We start from the raw sequence: 19,859 nt of genomic DNA, 5'->3' as shown, positions 1-19,859 counted from the left end.
CTGAGCTTAATGTACAGTACAGTGCACTGACCCGGCTAATGACTCTGCCTCTCAGATCAGCGTTGGTCCTCACAAGGCAACGTTTACTCTGTTTGCTCTGTTTGCTCATGCAGAGGTCACTTATTCTCGTGTAGATCAGATCTGCTCCCGGCTGAAGGCTGACCGTGATCTTTCCTGGACCACTCGTGTTCGTGAGGGTGCTTTTTTTCTTGTGCAGGGACGGTGACTTAATGGCACCCAGAATAGTTGAGTCGCCTTTTGGTTTTGTTATTATTCTGATGCAACAGACTGGTTTCAAACTGAGGGAGAACAAAATGTATCTGAGGGGGAAATACCCTTTTATGAGTTAAATAAAGCTAAATGGTTGTATATGTTATTTATATTGTATTATATTTTAAGTCATGGACAAACCAGAAGGTGACACATAATATATAAGATAATTTCTTGTCCATTCTAGTACACATATTAATAGTCATTGGATTGCATTTTTGTTGTTGATTAGATAAGATAAAATAATTATTTACTGATCCTCAGAGAGGAAATTCAGCTGTTGCAGCAGTAAAAGGACAGAGCAGTGTAGACAAGTATGGAAAGTAACAGAAATAAATAATAACAATATAAATATAACAAATATAAATATCCTAAATAAACTGAAATAACAACAGAATAACAATAGAAAGTATATTATATGATTAGTCAATCAACATAGAATTAATATGCAGCTATTTTGATAACATAAATTGTTTAATTATTTTTTTTTTTTACAAAAAAATCAACACACCAAGTTGAAGCTTATGAAGCTTTGGAGCTGCTTTTCTTTGTCACATATAATTTTAAATGGATTATATAAGGGTTTAGACAAAATCATATCACAGGCATTTGAAGACACTATTTTCTGGTATTTTATAGCATCATGTAATTCATATAGTTAGAGAGTATTGTAGTATTATAAGAGTATTATTGAGAAAATGATAGGCAGAAATATTTTGATTAGATTAGATCATTTATATAATCATTTGTAAATCTGTAATTTTCTTTAGCAATTACTCTGCAGATTATTTTCTCAATTAAACGTCAATAAAATGTCAGAAAATAGTGAAAAATGTCCCCAAGTTGATGTTTTTAAATATTTTTTTTTTTCCAAAATCCAAAGATGTCCAATTGAATATGATATAAAACAGAGAAAAGGCAGGAATCTACAATATTTGCATGATAAATCATTTTTAAGATGATTTTCTAAATATCTGTCAGTTTTTCTGTCAGTAATCAATTAGTCGACTAATCATTGCAGCTCTAATCATTAGCTGCAGCTACTGCAATAAAACATGTTGGGAAACCAGAGCGTATATTATATTAGAGATAATTCAGGTTCAAAAGGTACTTTTTTTCCGCTGATCTAATGGTCTTGACTTAATTGTGCAAATACGGATACATCAGTTTAAAGCTCGGTGGTATTCCTCTTTAAGCTTCCTATCTGTGGGAGTTAAGTGGCTGAGTCACCGGTCTAGTAACATCTAGTAAAATCTGGAATATTTATGAGCACCACTCTTGTGGCTTTTTTTTCCTGATAGCATTGCTCACACATGCTCTCACTCTCTCTCTCTCTCTCTCTCTCTTTCTCTGTTTGTCTTTTTTTCTCTGTCGCTTGCCAGGTTACTATTTTGAGATCCGTTCCATCTGTGCTATAAGGATTAACACCCAGGTGGGTTTGTCTAGTGCCTCCGACACAGCTGATCCCCGTTCACTGTTTTAAATTCTCCTTGTGGAGCTCGCTCTCTCTGTAGAAACACACACTTCCATTTGTTTGCACACTTATTATCCCCGTGGCCTGATGCTGTTGTTGTTGTTGTTGTTGTTGTTGTTGTTTTTTAAGCTGCAGCCGGTCACGTACCTCTTTTGTTTTGTCAGGAGTACCTCGACGTGCTCGGGCGCCCCATGGTTCTGGCAGGCAGCGAGGCCAAGCAGGTTCAGTGGACCAATGTGTATCAGGATGCTCTGGTGAGGCTGCATGTGATCAAATATAGTAAATGCACCAAACATGCAGTATATTCAAATACACACACTAAATAAATATGCTCATAATTTATACGATTTGGTACTTTATCTTCTGACTCTGTAGGGCCTTGGCATGGTAGTAACTGGGACTTTGCCTGTATTCAATCTCACCATGGATGGAAACTCACAGGTAAAAAAAAACAAACTGGTTATTATATGATGAAGGTTGAGTGTTATTATGATTGCAGGTTATGGTTATGTTTGATTTATGTAAGATATGCTGCTACTTGCTCCTGTCTCCTGCCTTATAGGGACCACAATGGAAATAAGCCTTAGGGCTTTATTGTGTCATCCCTGACTATTTTTTATCTATTTATATTACGTATGACACAGGTTGCTGTTTCATATTTTTTATATCAAGAATGGTCAAATAAAATCAATCAATCAATGGTCACTTTCTCTTTTCTTTTTCGTTTAAAGGCAGAATAAGAAATCACCCCCATTAAAAGAATTGTTTGACATTTTGGGAAGATCATAATCTCAATATGAAGCTACTGCTAGGAGGGGGTTAGCTTAGCTTAGCACAAAGACTAAAAACAGGGAGAAACAGCTAGCCTGGCTCTCTCTCGTTAGCCTAATAGCATAGTTACCGAAGTCATATTTAAACGTTATCGGAAAACAAGAAAGAACATGATTTTTAGCAAGCACATTGGTTATTTTGAATGATATTGTAACAGTAAGTTAGAAATTACTTAGCCAATTATGCTATTAGGCTTTTAGGCTAAGGAAATGTAACATAATCCGTCTACCAGCTCCTCTAAAGCTTACCAATTAACATGTTACATTGTTTACAAAAATTAGTTTAAAATCAATTTATGGCAGGATATGTGTTTTGACTATTTCTTGGCTTGGCTGACATATTCATCAGACAGACTTTAGATCAGTATCAATTGTCTCATATAAGGGTGTTTTCTCACCTGCATTGTTTAGTTTGGTTTAATCGAATCTTGGAGCGTTTACCCCCCTCAGTGCAGTTTGTTGTTGAACACAACATCCGAACTTGCATCCAGACCAAAACAACCACAGTGAGGAGATGGTCTTGGTCTAGCAGCTTTACTTTGTAAGACTAAGCTAAATGGCTCATGCAGCCAGGTGTGTTTGCACTCTGTGATGCTGCAGAGTAACAAACTGTAGCAGCTTGCGTAGTAAAAGGAGCAGCTGGCCGGAGAATTGCATTTTTCTGCATATGAAATGATTCTCTCACAGTATGCACTAGGCCAAAACACAAGACCTGCTTCGTACTTACTTCTTGCTCCAGAGTGACCATTCTCACATGATTTGTGGTGATACATTGGGTTCGCTTGGATTTTAGTCTGAGAAAAGAAACCAAACAAAGGGGGAAATGCTCCAAGTTTACAAACTAATCAGCAGATTCACACCAAGTTTATAATAGATTTGGATTTTTCATTAGTTTTAGTTTTAATTTCGTTGTGAATTTTTGTTTTCAAATTCAGTTAGTTTTAGTTAGTTTTTAGAGTGAGTTTGCTAGTTTTAGTTTAGTTTTTATTTTTTGAAAATGCTTAGTTTTAGTTTAGTTTTTATTAGTTTTAGTGTTAGTTTTAGTTTTTTGTAATGGGTATGTGCCTTCATTTCCTTTGGTTTATCCATCTCAGCCTCAATAAGGTTATTAACTCTTACAGTTCGGGGTGTTTTGTATTTTGGTTGAAGTGTAAACATCCCAATCTCAGTAAACATATTTACCATGTGTTCCTGCATGTTGAAATAGAAACACTGAATTATGTATGAAAAAAGTTGAAAAAAGACAAAAACTAAGGACTGTTTCACTATAATTTTAGTTAGTTTTAGTTAGTTTTGTAACCACACAATACAGTTTCAGTTAGTTATCGTTTTTTAAAAAAACTCTTGTTTTTATTTTTATTTCAGTTAACGAAAATGTTTTTTCAATTTTAGTTTTCGTTATTTTGTTAGTTTTCGTTAACTATAATAACCTTGATTCACACAACAGCAAATTAACTATAATTTTTTTTAAAACCTTCTTTTGCAGCATGTAAGCAAATACAGTAAACATATATCCCAAAATGTCAAACTATTCTTTTAACAAGCTTTATGTATGTATGTTGTCTGAGCAGAATCAGCTGATATTAGGTGTCATGGGAGTCGACGTGCATCTTGACGAGATAAAGCGACTAACACCGCGGTACAATGTATGTACATCACATTAGCACCTTGATTAGTCACATTTTTCTTAATTTGTACGTGTGATGGAGAGGACAGACTGTCACATCAAAGCTTGTTTCTTGTTTTTTTATTACTTCCAACAGCTTGGAGCCAATGGATACATATTTGCAATCGATCCAAATGGATATCTTCTGCTTCACCCGAATCTTCAGCCAAAGGTGGTGTATATTTAACTTGCCAACAAATATATTTTACTGCTGATTGAAGGAAGAAGGAGGAGTATGGAGAATACTGGTTCTTTGAGGTTTCACATCATGATCGTTTATATATAGCTTAGATGATTATGATGCTGGTTTACCTGTTCAAGTCAATGTAAATGATTCTTCTCAGCTGGTGAACCTCCCTGAGCCTGTGACTCTGGACTTCCTGGATGCAGAGGTGGAAGACAGCAGTAAAGAGGAGGTGAGCACATAGTGGCTGTTGTTGTCTGACAATGTCACAAATAACATGTTTGTGACGTGTTTGTGACTGGAAAAAAAATGTATTTCTATTTCTCTTTTTTTTGTTTTCTAGATCCGGCGACAGATGATTGATGGAAGACCAGGCGAAATGCAGATCAAAACTCTCATCAAGTCGATTGATGAGGCAAGTAAATTCTTGTTCTGAAAAGCTTCACATTTTTCTTTGGTCTGACCGAAGCCACCATGTCACCTTCACAAACACGTGTAGGGATCAGATCTCATACGGGGTATGATGAAAACATTATCTATTTCTTTGAAAACCTGTTTCTTGTTTTTATTATACAATTATTGCCATTCAATTTTACTGAACAAATTGTAGAACTGATACTCACAGATTCACAGCATTGTTCAGTAAATCCAAGACAGTTAAAACAAGTCATATTTAGCCTTGTTATTTCATTTTCGAATTGAAGTAGAAGTCAAAATGTTTTAATTGAAGCATTTGTCACCATAGGACAATTTTATAGGTTGACTGTGTCTTATTCTTCCTACCACAACACTCTACTCTATGTTGAGCAGTGGTGGAAGTACATTAACTTAAGTATTTCTGTTTTATGTAACTTTATACTTCTACTCCACTACATTTTGAGGCAAATATTGTACTTTTTACTCCACTACATTTAGCTGACAGCTTTAGTTACTTTTCAGGTCGAGATTTAACATAAAAAAAGGTCAATTTAAAGTGATTACCGGGTAAGTTTTTTTTTTTTTTAAGAAACCACATAGAAGTATACTAAGTAGTTAAAATGAGTCCTACCTTTACTAAATCAAGACACAGTTTACGCAAATGCATCAATACAAATAATATTATAATATATTTAGAATGTCTGATGAGTACACTTACTTTTGATACTTTAAGTACATTTTGATGCTGATACTTGTACTTTTACTTAAATATGTTTTGAATGCAGAACTTTAACTTGCAGTGGAGTAATTTCACAGTATGTTTTTAGTACTTTTACTGAATTAAGGGATCTAAATACTGTTGTTGAGTGAGTTATGATTTAAAATCCTAACTACAGTTTCGTCTTGTTCCTCAGACTGTTGTTCCTCAGTGCAGTGAACATTCAAAATGTGTCTGTAAAGAGCGAGTTGATTGCTTGACCTCCAGTATTTCAGCTTTCTCGAAAAACTGCTGATCCGAACAACTTCACGCTCGACACTGCGCTTCATTGTGTCTCTGAGCGATATACCTGCCAAGCGTGAAGTCAGACGGAAAAACGGTTGTCTCGTAAAATGGACAGGCTGAGACGTTTAGGTCGATGGAAGTAGTGTACATCATACTGCATGTAAAGAAAAGACACATAACCATTATACATATGCAGGTTTAAGCTGAAAGTACATCTTTAATGTAGAGTAATAATGTTCAAATTTCAGTGTATTTACTTCCCAATAAGTGGTTTAAATAACTGTGTTAAAGGGAAAAAAATACATTTTCCATCCAATATAATTCTTTAAATTGAGCTCTCTGCAGATTATATTCTGTGGTTTGATATTAGTTTATTGTTGCATCCTCATATCCAAAACACCCAATAAAAAACACATTACACACTCGTTACATAAAGTGAAAGCAGGTGAGCTGTAGCCTGTGCAGAGGTGGGTAGTAACGCGCTACATTTACTCCGTTACAAATACTTGAGTAACTTTTTGGATAAATTGTAATTTTAGGAGTAGTTTTTTTGGACCATACTTTTACTTTTACTTGAGTATATATTTGAAGAAGGAACGGTACTTTTATGCCGTTCTATTTGGCTACGTGATGGTAGTTACTTTTTTTTTTTTAATCTTTTTTTTTTATTACATGCGAGATCTATTTCTACGTCTTCAGCTTTCAACCAATAAAAAACATTAGAAAATGATCTTGCCAATCAAATGCAGCTATTTGGGTCAGATGACAAGTGTTGTCATGTTGGTCGTAGCCATAGCAACAGTGAACGTGCACTTTTTAACGGCCCGTCACCTGCCTTGACTCACATATGAACTAAAGTGACATCCCATCCTTAATCCATAGGGTTTAATATGATGTCGGCCCACCCTTTGCAATTTATGGCAATATATTGTATCTTTAGTTTGAAGATTGCAGTTTTATATGTTGTTTGCTACTATTTTATACCGTTTGTGTTGCTTTCAAAAATAAATCCGGAGAAAACGCAGTACTTGTACTCTTGAGTACTTGAGTAGTCTTTTCACTGCATACTTTTTTACTCTTACTTGAGTAATTATTTTTATAAGTACTTTTACTTTTACTTGAGTAATTATAATCTTAAGTAACAGTACTGTTACTTGAGTACATTTTTTGGCTACTCTGCCCACCTCTGAGCCTGTGTACTTTGGCTGACTGAAGTGTCCTCACATGTCTCCTCTACTGCAGCAATACATTGACGAGGTGTTCAGAAGTTACACCTGGACTCCGATCAACGGCACAGATTACAGGTGAGTTACACTGTTATCAAATGACAACTAATAACCAGCCAGATGTGGCCTCATGAGGACTGCAGGTACAGATGGACTCACTCTCTCTGTCCCCTCATTCATGTGTCTCCCTGTTGGGATGCTGCCACCTGCAGTCTCGGTCTGGTATTACCCCCCTACAATGAGTATTTCATCCAGGCTGACCTGAGCGATGTGATGCTGCAGCTCCAGTGTGAGTACAGAGAGGCAGAGCGTTCAAGACTCTCTGTTTATTAAAATGTCACGCAAAGAAGAGATGAAATCACTAACATCACTGTCTGTGCTGCAGATATGCAGTCGCTGCTGCCCAGCTCCTTTGAATCCTCAGGACATGTGTTTCTGGCTCCAAGGTGATGACTAACAACTCTTTTCATCTCTTGATCTCTCACTCTTTCTCAGCCTGTTAGTAAAGGAAAAGCTCTTAATATTTCTGTGCTGTCTTTCTACAGGGAATACTGCAAACGGCTGCATCTCTCTGACAACAACACGCAGTTTTTGCAGAACTTCCTCTCGCTCATGCTGGACATTTCCCCAGAATCTGATGAGTGTGAGTGTGTTAATAGTTTAATATTAATATTTGATACCGCTGCATATTCACAGATAAGCTAATACACTTGTTGTTGTGTGTTTCAGGTGACCAAGGCCTCATCCACAACCTCATTTTGGATTCCAGGATCATCGGGCAGCTGGCCTCTCGCGTTTGGAAGAACAAGGACCTGAATTCGTGAGTCAGCTTGTTGTTGTTTTGCATTTTCACACTCAGTCAACCACGGTGAACAAAGCAAACCTTGTGCATATTAATAGTAAGGGTGTCACAGTTTTCCAAATCGGAATGAGCTTTAAAGTTCAGTTGTTGGAAGGATCAGCAATTTTTGTTTTTGGTGTTTACTGGTATAATAAGTTGTTATTTACAACATTCTAACAACATTTTTTAAATTTTAACACATGGCCTAATTATGGTACATAAAAAAGTCAGTTATATTACACACACAATAAAGGTTTCGAGAAATGGAATAAAATTGTGAGCTTAAAATCAAAAGGCTAACTGAATCGTGGCATCCCTAATTAACTGCAAACTGCTCTCATTTTACCTCAGTTAAAAGAGTTTCTAAGTAAAAACAAATTATTTCAGGTACGGCTTCCTGGCTGTATTTGCGTCCACTGATGGAGGAATAACACGTGTGTTTCCCAAGATGTGAGTAACATTAATGCACTTACTAAAGCAAAGAAATACATCATAATCCCACAGATATAAACATTGAATGATCTGTGTTGTGTTTGTACAGAGCTGCTGAGCTTTGGGACGAGGACCCTGAACCCTTCAACTCAAATTATTACAGAAGGAGCCTTGATAACAAAGGCTACATGTTCAGAGCTCCATCGAGATCCTGTGAGTGACTTTAAACTCATCTTTAAGTGCCCACAATCAAATTTTTTTAAATAACAAAGGATCATATGACTGTATAGAAAAAAATTTCATGCACTGGTCAATTGTGAGATTTTGGGTTATCTTGCTTCCATGAGATGTCTTCTTTCAGACTAGCGGAAATACAATGAGTGTGTGACATCAGATGATCTCCAAACTGTTTTTTAAATCACATTTTGTTTGTGAACAGCGTTGGACGACCCTATCGGTGCAGAAAACGGCACAATTGGGATTCTGGTCAGTTCCGCTATAGAGGTGAATTTGGGAGGCAAACTGCTCAAACCTTCAGGTAAAAAAAAACAGTTTTATGTGACAAAGTTAATGTGGACTTTTTTGTTACGTCCCAGGGATGTTCTTTGTCCAAGATGTTTTTTTTCTCCAGATATTTAAGCTGCCTCTGTTTTGTACTCCTTTCACCAAAACACTGCTTCTTGCCCTCTTTTCCTCTCTTTGCTCTGGTCCTGTGGGTGTTGCCTCTCAGTGGTCGGGGTGAAGCTGGACTTGGAGGCGTGGGTGGACAAGTTTAAGATCCTGGCCAGCAACGTGTCAGACAGTCGACAGGGCTCACACAAGGTACAGCACAGGGCCACTAACTTATTAATAATAATCACAAACTGCTCAATTAGACTGCATTTACTCATTACATACTTTGCTAAAACAGTGTGGACCATCCAGAAGCTGTGAGATGGACTGTGAAGTGAACACTGACGTAAGAATATTTTGTCTTTTATTGTCACATTAACACAACCATGAGACAGCAGCAGGCCTGATACTGCAGCCAGCCCTTCAGTTTTGTGGCCACAGCTAAAATAAAAAGGTTCTTAATACTTAATGTGTCACAAAGGAACATGTTACATTTTTTAATGCCAGAATAGAGCTGTTTTCTCTCTCTTAGTCAGTCAATTCACCGATACACGGATAACAATTGTAGAGGAGTGTGCCCAGTGTAATCAATGCTAGGGTCAGCAGCTCCTCTTGGCTGTTTTTAGGCTTTAGATAATATAACCTGTGACTGGTCAGTCACAGGTTAGGTTATGATAGAAAAGGGTCGCAGAACAGAAAATTGTTTTGCCACATGCACGGGCACCAGCTAGTCCTTATGTATATTTTCTAAAATCTCCCATATTGCTTGGATTAAAAAAAAAATACTAATAAAAAAAAGTAATAAAATGATCAGGTGAACAAAACAGTAAGTTTGGAGGAACAATAAATCACTAATAAACAGTCTCCTCGGAGCACAGAGAATAGGTAGATATCTATATATTTTTTGTTCTTATTTTGCTACTTTTTTCTTAAGATACATGTATCTTTTTCTGTGTATACTTTTCCTGGGAGAAAGTGCTAGGTGCCGTTAAAAATGCGAATGTGGGAGATCTCTTAAAAAGGTAAAAGTTAAAAGAGAGTAAAAATAAAAATAAATATTATATAATTTACATTGTATAAGAACATTTCTCTATATATGCATTAAAGTACACAAGTCACACAAAAAATAAAAAACTGGGAAAAAACATGCTCATGACATAAGTCATTTATAGTAAAGATTTTATATGTATATATTCATGTCTATATTTATATACATATATATAACATGCACATACATGCATATACATTTCCACTCTAATTTATACAAGGTTATAATTAATACTCATGCAATAAAAAAGAGGGTCCACTGTGAAGTCAGTCCTTGAAAGCAACACCCCGCCTCTCTCATGTGGAGAGTCATGCAGAAGAGAAACCAGACCAATGGCCCGGCCGCCTTGTGAAACCTGCAAATGCGAGCCGTTAATTTAAGGATAATTATATTTATTTTACTGGTTTTTAGGGTTAGGGACATTTCAGAGAGAGGGCCTTCTACAAATGCAAATTTGGGTTCCCTTAAGATGCATGAAAGGCTGATTCAGTGGCTGCCAACACTGCAAAGCAACCTGAAACAAGCCAGACAGACTTATTTAAGAGAGTCTAATAATAAATGCAATGAAACACGTGTCCATATTGCAAGTTTCAGAGATGGAGAGAGTGTTGCTCGTGGTTTAGCCTTCTGCTAACCATAGCCAAAGGCTCACTGCTGCAGCAAATTCAAGTTCATGTTATCCACAACAGCGAATAATTCTGTATCACTCGCCAGACGACAGCTGGGTGAAAAAAAAGAGAAAATTTGTGGTGGTTTGAGATTATTCCATCAGTATCTTCACATTCATACATATCAGCTTAATTTATCATTAAAACTTGACATTAAAACAATTATTTCCTTTGTTCTGTTTTGACAAGTTGGAAAAAAATGTGTCGCTTTACATATTATAAATAGATTTGTTTTGACATTGGAGTCTGGCATGCTTGGTTTGAGACTAAATGACTCATAACAAAAATGTTCTTGCAGTTTTGTATATTTTAAATAGAACATATTCATATTGTACTCTATCTTTGGCTTTTATTGTTTTTTTGCTTTTCACACTTGCTTCAGCTGTCTTCTCTTATGCTCACATCAACCTGTATCTTGATGGTAAAAAGAATTCAAAATGTAAACTGTGTTGTCTGTAGGACCTCCTCTGCTATCTCATCGATGATGGTGGATTCCTGGTCATGTCCAACCAGAGAGATCACTGGAAAAAGGTACGTCTCTCTGTGGTAAAGTGCTTACTCTAAAATAGTATCATGTACTGTCTACGTTTACAATAAAGTATGCACTATGTCTTAGTTACTATCTTTTAAAAGTGATGCAGTGATCAACCCTGCTATGCTATTGGTGTTAATATTATTCCATGTTTTACATCATATTTTGTATGTTTGCTGGCTTCAAAAATATAGTTTTTTACAGGATTATTTAAGTATCCAATTCAAATTTCTCTTATTTTTTCTCATGATTGAATAATAAATCGCACTTGATCATATTTGTTTATTAGCATAGGTAACACCCCCTGAACACAAAATACACATTAAGTTCATTTTTATTTTTATATGTTTGGTAGAGATTGATAAACACAGTTTTGAGAAGATATATATTTATCTGTCAAGAATAAATCACATTTTCACATTAATCATTTATCATTAATTAGCAACTGTGTACATAAATATGTTGTATGCCATTTTCACATATACCACCAAATACCAAAAAGGCCAGAAAAAGAAAAACTTCCATTTGTGGACTGAAAATGTGATGCTAGTTTTTTATTTATCATGGTAAAATTGCTTTCAACCACTTTGTCAACATTTTCTCTTACCTAAGAGAAGAGCACAACCAAAAAAAATGGTGAACCCCAGAATCCAATGGGTACTTACAAAACTAAGAGGAAATGTGTTTTCTGTATCGTTTCCTGCATGAGGCCCAATGAATTTTAAGTCATCTCAGCTTCCTTTCATTTATTGCAGCAGAGTCAGTTGTCACTGCAGAGCCAAATGAGTAAAACAAAACAAATACAGAAGAAAGGAACAGGTGGAAAACATGAATAATGATTATGATTATGACACTGTATGGTACTGTTTCCCTGATGCACTTTCTTTTCCTCTCCTGTGACTGTCCTTCCTTTCTTTGAACCATCACAGATCGGTCTTTTCTTCGGTGACGTGGACCCTTACCTGATGCACGCTCTCTACAACAACACAATCTTCAGCCGCCGTCAGTCTTTCCACTTCCAGTCTGCGTGTGAACCGGTCACCAGCAGCCACACTGGTGCAGCACCGAGGGGCATCTTTGTGGTAAGAGACCACCTGCCGATTTGAGATTCTGGGACAGTCACATTTACAGACATTTAAAATCTCTCATCTGTAACTTTGTTTCTGCAGCCGTCCATTGCAGACATCCTCAGCTTGGCCTGGTGGACGTCCACGATGGCTTGGTGAGACTTTGTTTACTGCAAGTGACACCGAGAGCATGTGTGCCCTTTGAAACAATCTGAGCTGTGTGCAGACTTCTGCATATGAAACCTTGACGGCTATTGTTAGCTCAATGTTGCTGTAGCCGTGACATGTGTTTACTGAAATTTATTGATGTGTGCAGATTGTATTTCCTTTATTGATGAAGTGCGATGTGAACACTTTTTCAGGTCCGTGACCCAGCAGCTACTGTATGGACTTGTGTACAACAGCTGGTTCTACCAAGGTGAATCTGTGTCTTTTAACACAATCTCATGAATGTCTTTGTGGATTAATGAGTTCAGGGATTTTTAAGGCAACAGCATTTATATGAATGTAATTCATTCTCCTTTTAGTCTCTCTCTCTCTCTCTCTCTCTCTCTCTCTCTCTGTCTCTCTCTCAATTTCAATTCAATTCAATTCAATTGAATTGGCTTTATTGGCATGACGTAACAATGTATATATTGCCAAAGCAAGCATCAGAAAAAAAGATAACAATAAAAGAAAGCAATATTCACAATCATTGAATTACAATCAACATGTAATTTATACAATCTAACTGTCCCAGCAAAAAAAGAAGAAAAAATAAAATAAAAACAAAAAAACAAAACAACCAACAGCTGTGTGTCACTCGCTGTCCCTCAGTGTGTGACAGGCGGAAACATAGACTGCTGCTAATCTAATCTACAGCTCTGTGACTCTTCCCCGAGGAGGAGCGGTAGTTTTTCCTCATCTGACCATTTTAAAAAACCTTTTTTGACGGATTCAAATTTTTGGAAATATGTTTCTCTAATTAGTTCATATTTTTTACATTTGGTGAGGAAGTGTAGTGTCTCTCTCTCTCTCTCTCTCTCTCTCTCTCTCTCTCTCTGTCTCTCTCTCTTAAAAAACAAAATGAGTGTTTAGAATGTAATAAACATTATATAAAATGTAAAATTTGCATGTGTTTGTGTTCTAGATGACGTTCTGGTGGAAGGTTTTGAGACGAGGGAGAGCAGCTGTGTGACCATCCAAAGCCAGTTCTACTTTACAAACACCACCAACTCCTACAACGTGCTGCAGGACTGTGGAAACTGCTCACGGTGTGTTTTTCTGAAAGGGTCAGCAGAATGTATTTGTGCTCTCATACCTGCTCTGTACACACTGTAAATATCCATCACTGTCTCCCACAGGCTGTTCCACGCCAAGCGGATAGAGAACACCAACCTGCTCTTCGTGGTCGCTGAGACGCTGCCCTGCAGCTCATGTGAGATAGAGAGACTGACACAGATCAGGACAGAGTGTATCCTTTTCATGCTCATATACTATGCAATGCTTTCATTTGTGCAGTGAGGTTGAAGTCTCATCAATCTTGTGTGGATGGTCAGTTCACGGTTGCTTCCCTTAACTAAAAACAGTTCAGGAGGAGAATCCATGTGAAGTGCTGAGCAACGCACGGTATCGTAAAGGCCCGACATCCTGCTTTGACTACAGTGCCTTAGTAAGTAGACACTCTATATGTGTGGCCTTATATTTGTGACTCAATCCTGAGTTTCTGATGGGACATTTTCAGCACAGCAAAGTATTTTTGTAAGCGCATAAGCTACATTCAAATTATTATAACACCAATAACTAGAAAGGCTTGGACAGCGTAGGCATGCCCTATTTGCAATGTCTGACATTAATGTGAATTTTACCAGCCTGGAACTAATTTTTCCAATTTTTCCGACACCACATGAAAGCAGCACAAATGCCCTATCTCCCAATGTTAATGACAAAAAAAAAAATTAATGTACCTGCTACAAAATTCGTCTTCCCCCACACTAGATCATCCTTGGTAAATATAATATGAGTTTTAAAGCCACGACAAGGAATTTTTTGTGATTTTTTACATTTTATTTTGGCGCCCCCTGTGGACAAAAAGTGATCATGTTTCCATGAGCGCTGCCGCCTTGTGTCATAAAGATATTGATGTGTCTACTGCGTGCATTTGTTCTGTGAGTGAGTGAAAGAATGATGTAACTTATTGTTATGACTCTAACAATCATCATAGAAGCAGCTGGATTGAAGACAAATAAGTTTTGCATAAACGATATTCTCCAATTTTCAATTTAGCTGTAATTGTGGCACATTGCATTAATGTGATTTCACTACTATAAACTATAATTCAATTGCTTGCAAAATGAAAAAAAAAATTCTCTTTACAAAGTGTTCCATCACACACTTAGAAATGAAGCACAAATGCATGATTGAAGTGCAAAACCAACCATATGTTTTTTCTACTGTACAAGCCATGAATCATTTCCTTTTAAAAAAAAGTATTTATTGTTAACTCTCGTTGCAGGAAAACACGTCAGAGTGTGGACGGGGTCATGCACTGCAGTCCTCCTTAGGAGTCCTTCTCTTTATTCAGCTCATTCTGCCTCTTTTTCATCTCTGACACGTGCAAACACTCTAACTGACATCTTTCATCTCTTTGGGTTTAGGCTCGGATCTACTGAAGGTCAGATCAAACAGAAACTGCAAAATTCTTCTTTTTTGATCTACAAATGGCACACTTGTGCTTGAAAAAAAACGGGGATCAGCTCTTAGTGTTTTTTGCCTTATTGCTTATGCATTTGCTGGTGTTTCAGGGCTTGAGTGCAAAATATAGGAAGAGAATGTGTTGAGTGTGCATGCTACTTAAACTAGGACAAGCATGTTTAACATTTTTGCACACAGGCTCAGCCATATAAGCAACCACCAAAAAGTCAGGGAGGCAGCTGAAATGTATTTTAAACAGGCCAATAAATGATCAGCCAGCAGGAACTGACGTCAGTCACAGCTTTAAGTTTGATTCTGGTGGTGAAATGATAAAAGATATAAAACTCATCTGCACCTTTTTGCTTTGTGGTGAATACACAGTGGTGGAAAGAAGCATTCAGATCTTAAACCTGTAAAGTTCCTCTAGAAAAAGCAGTAAAAGTCTTGCATTCGCGATCGACTTAAAAGCACAATGGGTATGATTTGAAACGGCTTTGTTTACATCAAAGCCCTTAAGAACAGAGCTGAGCTTTGTAGCAAATTTGGCATAATGGCCAAACAGAGGAATTAAAATCTCCTTGGTCTTTCATCTGATGCCATGAGGCCCAGAAAGACTTTTTCCATAAACTTGCATTGTGAAAGAGACGTCTGTAAATTGATTGATAATTAATCTTACTTATTTAAATCATTATTTCCTAAAAAAATGTCTAAATCACTAAATCAAGAGTTATTTTCCTTCTTCTGTTCACGTAAATGAGCCTGAAACTAAGCAGTTGGAGGGCGTGGCTAAAGGAAATGCTGCTGTGCTTGCTTTATGGGCAAGGGTCACCATAAAATCAGAGTAATTTTATACACAGAATTAATTGGATTCATGCACCACTGAACAACTCTCATAGGAATGAACGGGGCCCCTCCTCCAACACTGTTTCCAGTTCCCTTTATACATCCACAGTTTACATCCACAATTATTTGCTCCCTGTCTTCTTCTTCCCTATATTTTTCTGCCGTATTGCAGCATTTCTTGACACGGTACTGCCATGAGTAGATCTTTTATTTTCATCGTCTGAACAGCTCTGAGTATATTTATATGACTTTAGCTGTGGGTTAAACAGCATCCTGGATGGCTCATTAGATGAGTCCCACCTCAGAAGTTAACTGTTTATATGGATTCAGAATTTCCATACAACTGCTGGGTAAAGCTATCCAAGGCATTTACACAACTTTACATTGTGCACACCACACATAAAGCTTACTGCTGCAGCATGAAAATGTAAATAGACTGAATCTGCTGAGCTCAGACGCTGCTGCTGCTGCTGCTGCTTCTGCCAACTTCTGCTTTTGTTGGCTTTGTGAGATTCAAAATGAATTATCTTTGCCAGTTTTCATTTGCATGTCCGGTCCTAGTAAATGTCTTTGCACATGGAGGATCTCCCTGCACCTGCAGCAGTTTTTACATGATAGTAAATCCGGGCCTTAACCTCACATTCACTTCAGTGTCTTTCAATCCACCTCTGACCTTTGCCAAGACAGTTTCAGTACTATAAATTGTATCAAACATGACATGACTCAGAATGATTTCTCTCTGCCGTTTCAAGTCTCTTACATATCTACGTCTAAGTATATCCAGAAGTAATTTTCCCCCCTAAAATTACTTTCTAAGAGCACTTTGACAAATGAAAAAGCCAGTATGAGGAAAAATACCAGTGTTCGACCTCCAGATATTTTGTGACTTTCAACATAAAAGGAATTTCACTGATATAATTGTCAAAGTCAACATTTGTTTTTGCAGAAATGCCTCCACCGATAGTCGGTATGATCCTGAAGTGCTTCCAGTTGAAAATAATTATTAAAGGTTGTAAAATCAGACAGAAACAAACCAAAACTATCAAATGTTCACAGTGATTTTGTTAGAAAAACGTATTCCTCCAAACCACTGCATGGTTTAGTGCAATAATGCTGTGATAATCTAATTATTTTAGCAGTAATTATCATCAATTTATCAGATTTAGATTTAAAATAATGTACATGCCGTGTTAATTATCTTTGTGGTCTTATAGCACAAAACCTGCAGACGTCAGTGTGTGGCCGACGTGTTTTAAACATCAGTTGTTTGTTACAAGGGAAGCTCTCTGTTCTTTTTTGTATCTTGTATCGCCACTATTTGTCAAACCTGAATTTATGCACTTACGTATGCTTCTGTATGAGGAATGTAGCTTCTGAACAGCTTTCGGTGTTATCAATATGTTATTAGTATGTGATGCTTTTTGACCCTCTGTTGAGATTCCTCTGATGTCTCTTTGAAAGTGATGATTCGCTGCAGCAGAATATTCAGATTTTAACATGCAGACCTCATCACGGTGATGATATCTGATTCAACTTTTTAATATATTATCCAGCTGTAACACTCAGTTACTTATTCACAATGTCCAGTTTGAATGCATGGGATCACACAGGTCATTTGTTTTATTCCAAGATCAAATAGTAAGCAGGTTGTTTTCACTAAAACTCTTCATCTCTTGTTTAATTTGATGAACAAGGCTGCAACATAACTATTGTGCGATAGTAAAAATCCAGCTTTAACATAGAAAAATATATCATTTAATTTAAATTTAAAGTTTTTGGACTACAAAATAACTCTATTTGTGGAAACCGTCAAATGTTGTATTTTCTAACCTATATTTATTTGCAATGCTATTTTTGTGCCTTCAAAGCATTAAATCAATTCAATATTTGCATTCAATTAATTCGGAAATGCATTTTCATATCCTCATAGTGTACTTTTATCATATCAAAAAACACACGTGTAACTCCTGTCTTCTCTCCCCTCGAATAATAACAAGGAACTTTGAACAGAATAAATATCTGTTACAGTCACATTATTTGTGCTTTCCCTAATAACTTATTCAGACTCTCGTACATTCCTTTTCCACTTTCAGCAGATAAATGTGAAAACTCTGCACATACATCATTCTGCAGTGAAGCTCCAACACCCGAGCGAAGTAACAATACGCAAAACACATTTTCAGGCCAAGAGGGTTTTAAATTATTAAAAACAACTCTAGTAAAGAAGACTGAACAGTGGTCGAGTCTTTGGATCACTGTCTTGTCCGTGAGGAGTTATGCATGATAAAATCCTGAAAACATTTCCCCACAGTGATTCATCAGCCCCTGATGTCTCTTTGTGTTTTTGATCTGGTTAAAGAGTTAAAGGGGGATATTTTTAAAAAGCTTTTTTGACAAAATATTTGTAAAATGCTGTTTATCTCCGTCTGCCTGGTGTTCCACCCTGCAGTGCCTTGCTGCACTCATCTTGGATGGCAGGAACATTTGGCTCTTAGACGTGTAGACGTTCATCCTGCAGGGCCAAGCAAAGGACACACTTGAACTTCAAGGGTTCAGCTCTACAAATGGACTTCTTGGTCAGGGAACAAAAAAAAAAAAGAGACTCTTCATGAACTTATGAAGCATTTTAAAGGAGCACAGTTGTGAAAGAGCACAACAGAAGTGTGTGAGCAGCTGGCCTGTCCTCCTGCCTTCTCGTGGACAGATGTTTGTCAAAGCAGCGAGAACGAACCCTGCTGCCCTTCTGCTACGTGTTGTCTATCTCTACACTGTGGTTCAGCCTCGAATCAAAGCACAGACACTGTCCATCATCATAGATTTACTTCCTCCCATCTGCACACTGTATATTCTATATTTGAAGCCTGTCGGAAACATGTACTTTACCATTAGGACTGACTGAAACGAGTGAATGTTTATGTACAGTAATAGCTACTGTTGTGCATCTCTGCTGTACCCGAGCATGGTGGGAACCCAGAGAAGCAGATTAAAGCTCAACACTGTTTGGAGACCTCAGCAGAAACACTGCTTTAAAAACAAAAAAAGGAGGAAAAAATGAAGGGTTTTAGTCTGAGACCTGCAGTATTAACTTTAGGTCGTATTGCAACACTGTTGTACATTGAGGGAAAGACATTTTGTGGAAGTCTTTATAGCCTACAATATATTAACTACTGTTGAGGTCAGTGTTGTAGTTTCGTTTTGAATTACCGGTATTTATTTGCATGATATTTTGAAAATTTACAAATTTGTGTACATACTCTGATGGATATTTTACATTCCTGTCCACATCCAGCTCTCCAGTACTGTGGGGAGAAGTGGGGGCGCACTATGTGGATATTCGGGGTGAGAACTCTTTGCTGTGTGTAATCGAATGAAGCTGAAAGTTTGACTTCAGTGAAGCCTACAATAACTGTCAGTATTTGCAATTTAGGTATTTTGCAGCAGGTAAAAGCACAGAGAAGTTAAGAGTTTTGAGCAACAAACTGCCTGATTAAACCTTTGTCATTTATTTAGGAAACAAGTGACACAAAACCGCGAAGATGATTTATGCATTTAAAGGCTGTATAACAAGGCAGTGGCATGTGTGGGGACACCCCTTTATTAATTAACTTTGTTTATGAAATAGATTAAGTGTTGCTTATTTAATTTATTTCAGTATTATTTTACTTGTTTATTTATTTGGGTATTGTGAATTATATTTGTATTGAACAGAAAGGAACTGAATGTGTTTGAAGCTTGCGTGGGCACACTAAACAGTTTACAAGAAAATTGCAAAACAGACAAAAAATATATATATACTGTATGTCCATGTCCTTTTATTTACTGAGTATCAAAACATAAGAATGTTAATGTTTTTCGCTGTAACTTTTCATTTTGCTGACGTTGTCGTTTACTCGGGACAGTTTCCTCTCTTTGTGCCAGTCTCCAATGCCACCTCATTTTTGTACAGACGATGTGAAGCAGTCAGCAGAAGATGAAGGCTAACTTTGTAAAGATTTTGTCAGTCACATTACAAAAATGGATATTTAAATGTTTATATCTTTGGTGATTAAATGCTGTTGATATTTTTCACTTCA

General features: G+C 37.0%; 1 protein-coding gene across 1 annotated transcript in view; it reads left to right on the top strand.

Moving 5' to 3' along the window:
- Positions 1-19,859, top strand: part of LOC131966115 (voltage-dependent calcium channel subunit alpha-2/delta-2-like) — a 58,333-nt gene extending 38,474 nt beyond the window's left edge. The window contains exons 14-38 of the mRNA XM_059328546.1: positions 1,653-1,702; positions 1,909-1,998; positions 2,120-2,185; positions 4,146-4,220; positions 4,338-4,412; positions 4,585-4,656; positions 4,768-4,839; positions 7,087-7,148; positions 7,283-7,359; positions 7,456-7,516; positions 7,616-7,713; positions 7,800-7,890; positions 8,299-8,361; positions 8,453-8,556; positions 8,783-8,881; positions 9,074-9,165; positions 9,254-9,301; positions 11,131-11,202; positions 12,133-12,285; positions 12,373-12,425; positions 12,633-12,688; positions 13,400-13,523; positions 13,614-13,723; positions 13,839-13,921; positions 14,765-19,859. Of these exons, the coding sequence (XP_059184529.1) occupies positions 1,653-1,702; positions 1,909-1,998; positions 2,120-2,185; positions 4,146-4,220; positions 4,338-4,412; positions 4,585-4,656; positions 4,768-4,839; positions 7,087-7,148; positions 7,283-7,359; positions 7,456-7,516; positions 7,616-7,713; positions 7,800-7,890; positions 8,299-8,361; positions 8,453-8,556; positions 8,783-8,881; positions 9,074-9,165; positions 9,254-9,301; positions 11,131-11,202; positions 12,133-12,285; positions 12,373-12,425; positions 12,633-12,688; positions 13,400-13,523; positions 13,614-13,723; positions 13,839-13,921; positions 14,765-14,860 (2,042 nt within the window). The 3' untranslated portion in view covers positions 14,861-19,859. The remainder of the gene's footprint in view (positions 1-1,652; positions 1,703-1,908; positions 1,999-2,119; positions 2,186-4,145; positions 4,221-4,337; positions 4,413-4,584; positions 4,657-4,767; positions 4,840-7,086; positions 7,149-7,282; positions 7,360-7,455; positions 7,517-7,615; positions 7,714-7,799; positions 7,891-8,298; positions 8,362-8,452; positions 8,557-8,782; positions 8,882-9,073; positions 9,166-9,253; positions 9,302-11,130; positions 11,203-12,132; positions 12,286-12,372; positions 12,426-12,632; positions 12,689-13,399; positions 13,524-13,613; positions 13,724-13,838; positions 13,922-14,764) is intronic.

Source organism: Centropristis striata, chromosome 3 (genome assembly GCF_030273125.1).
Source record: "Centropristis striata isolate RG_2023a ecotype Rhode Island chromosome 3, C.striata_1.0, whole genome shotgun sequence".
Lineage (NCBI taxonomy): Eukaryota > Metazoa > Chordata > Actinopteri > Perciformes > Serranidae > Centropristis > Centropristis striata.
Note: the sequence above shows the minus strand (reverse complement) of the source record. Positions and strands in the feature narration are given on the sequence as shown.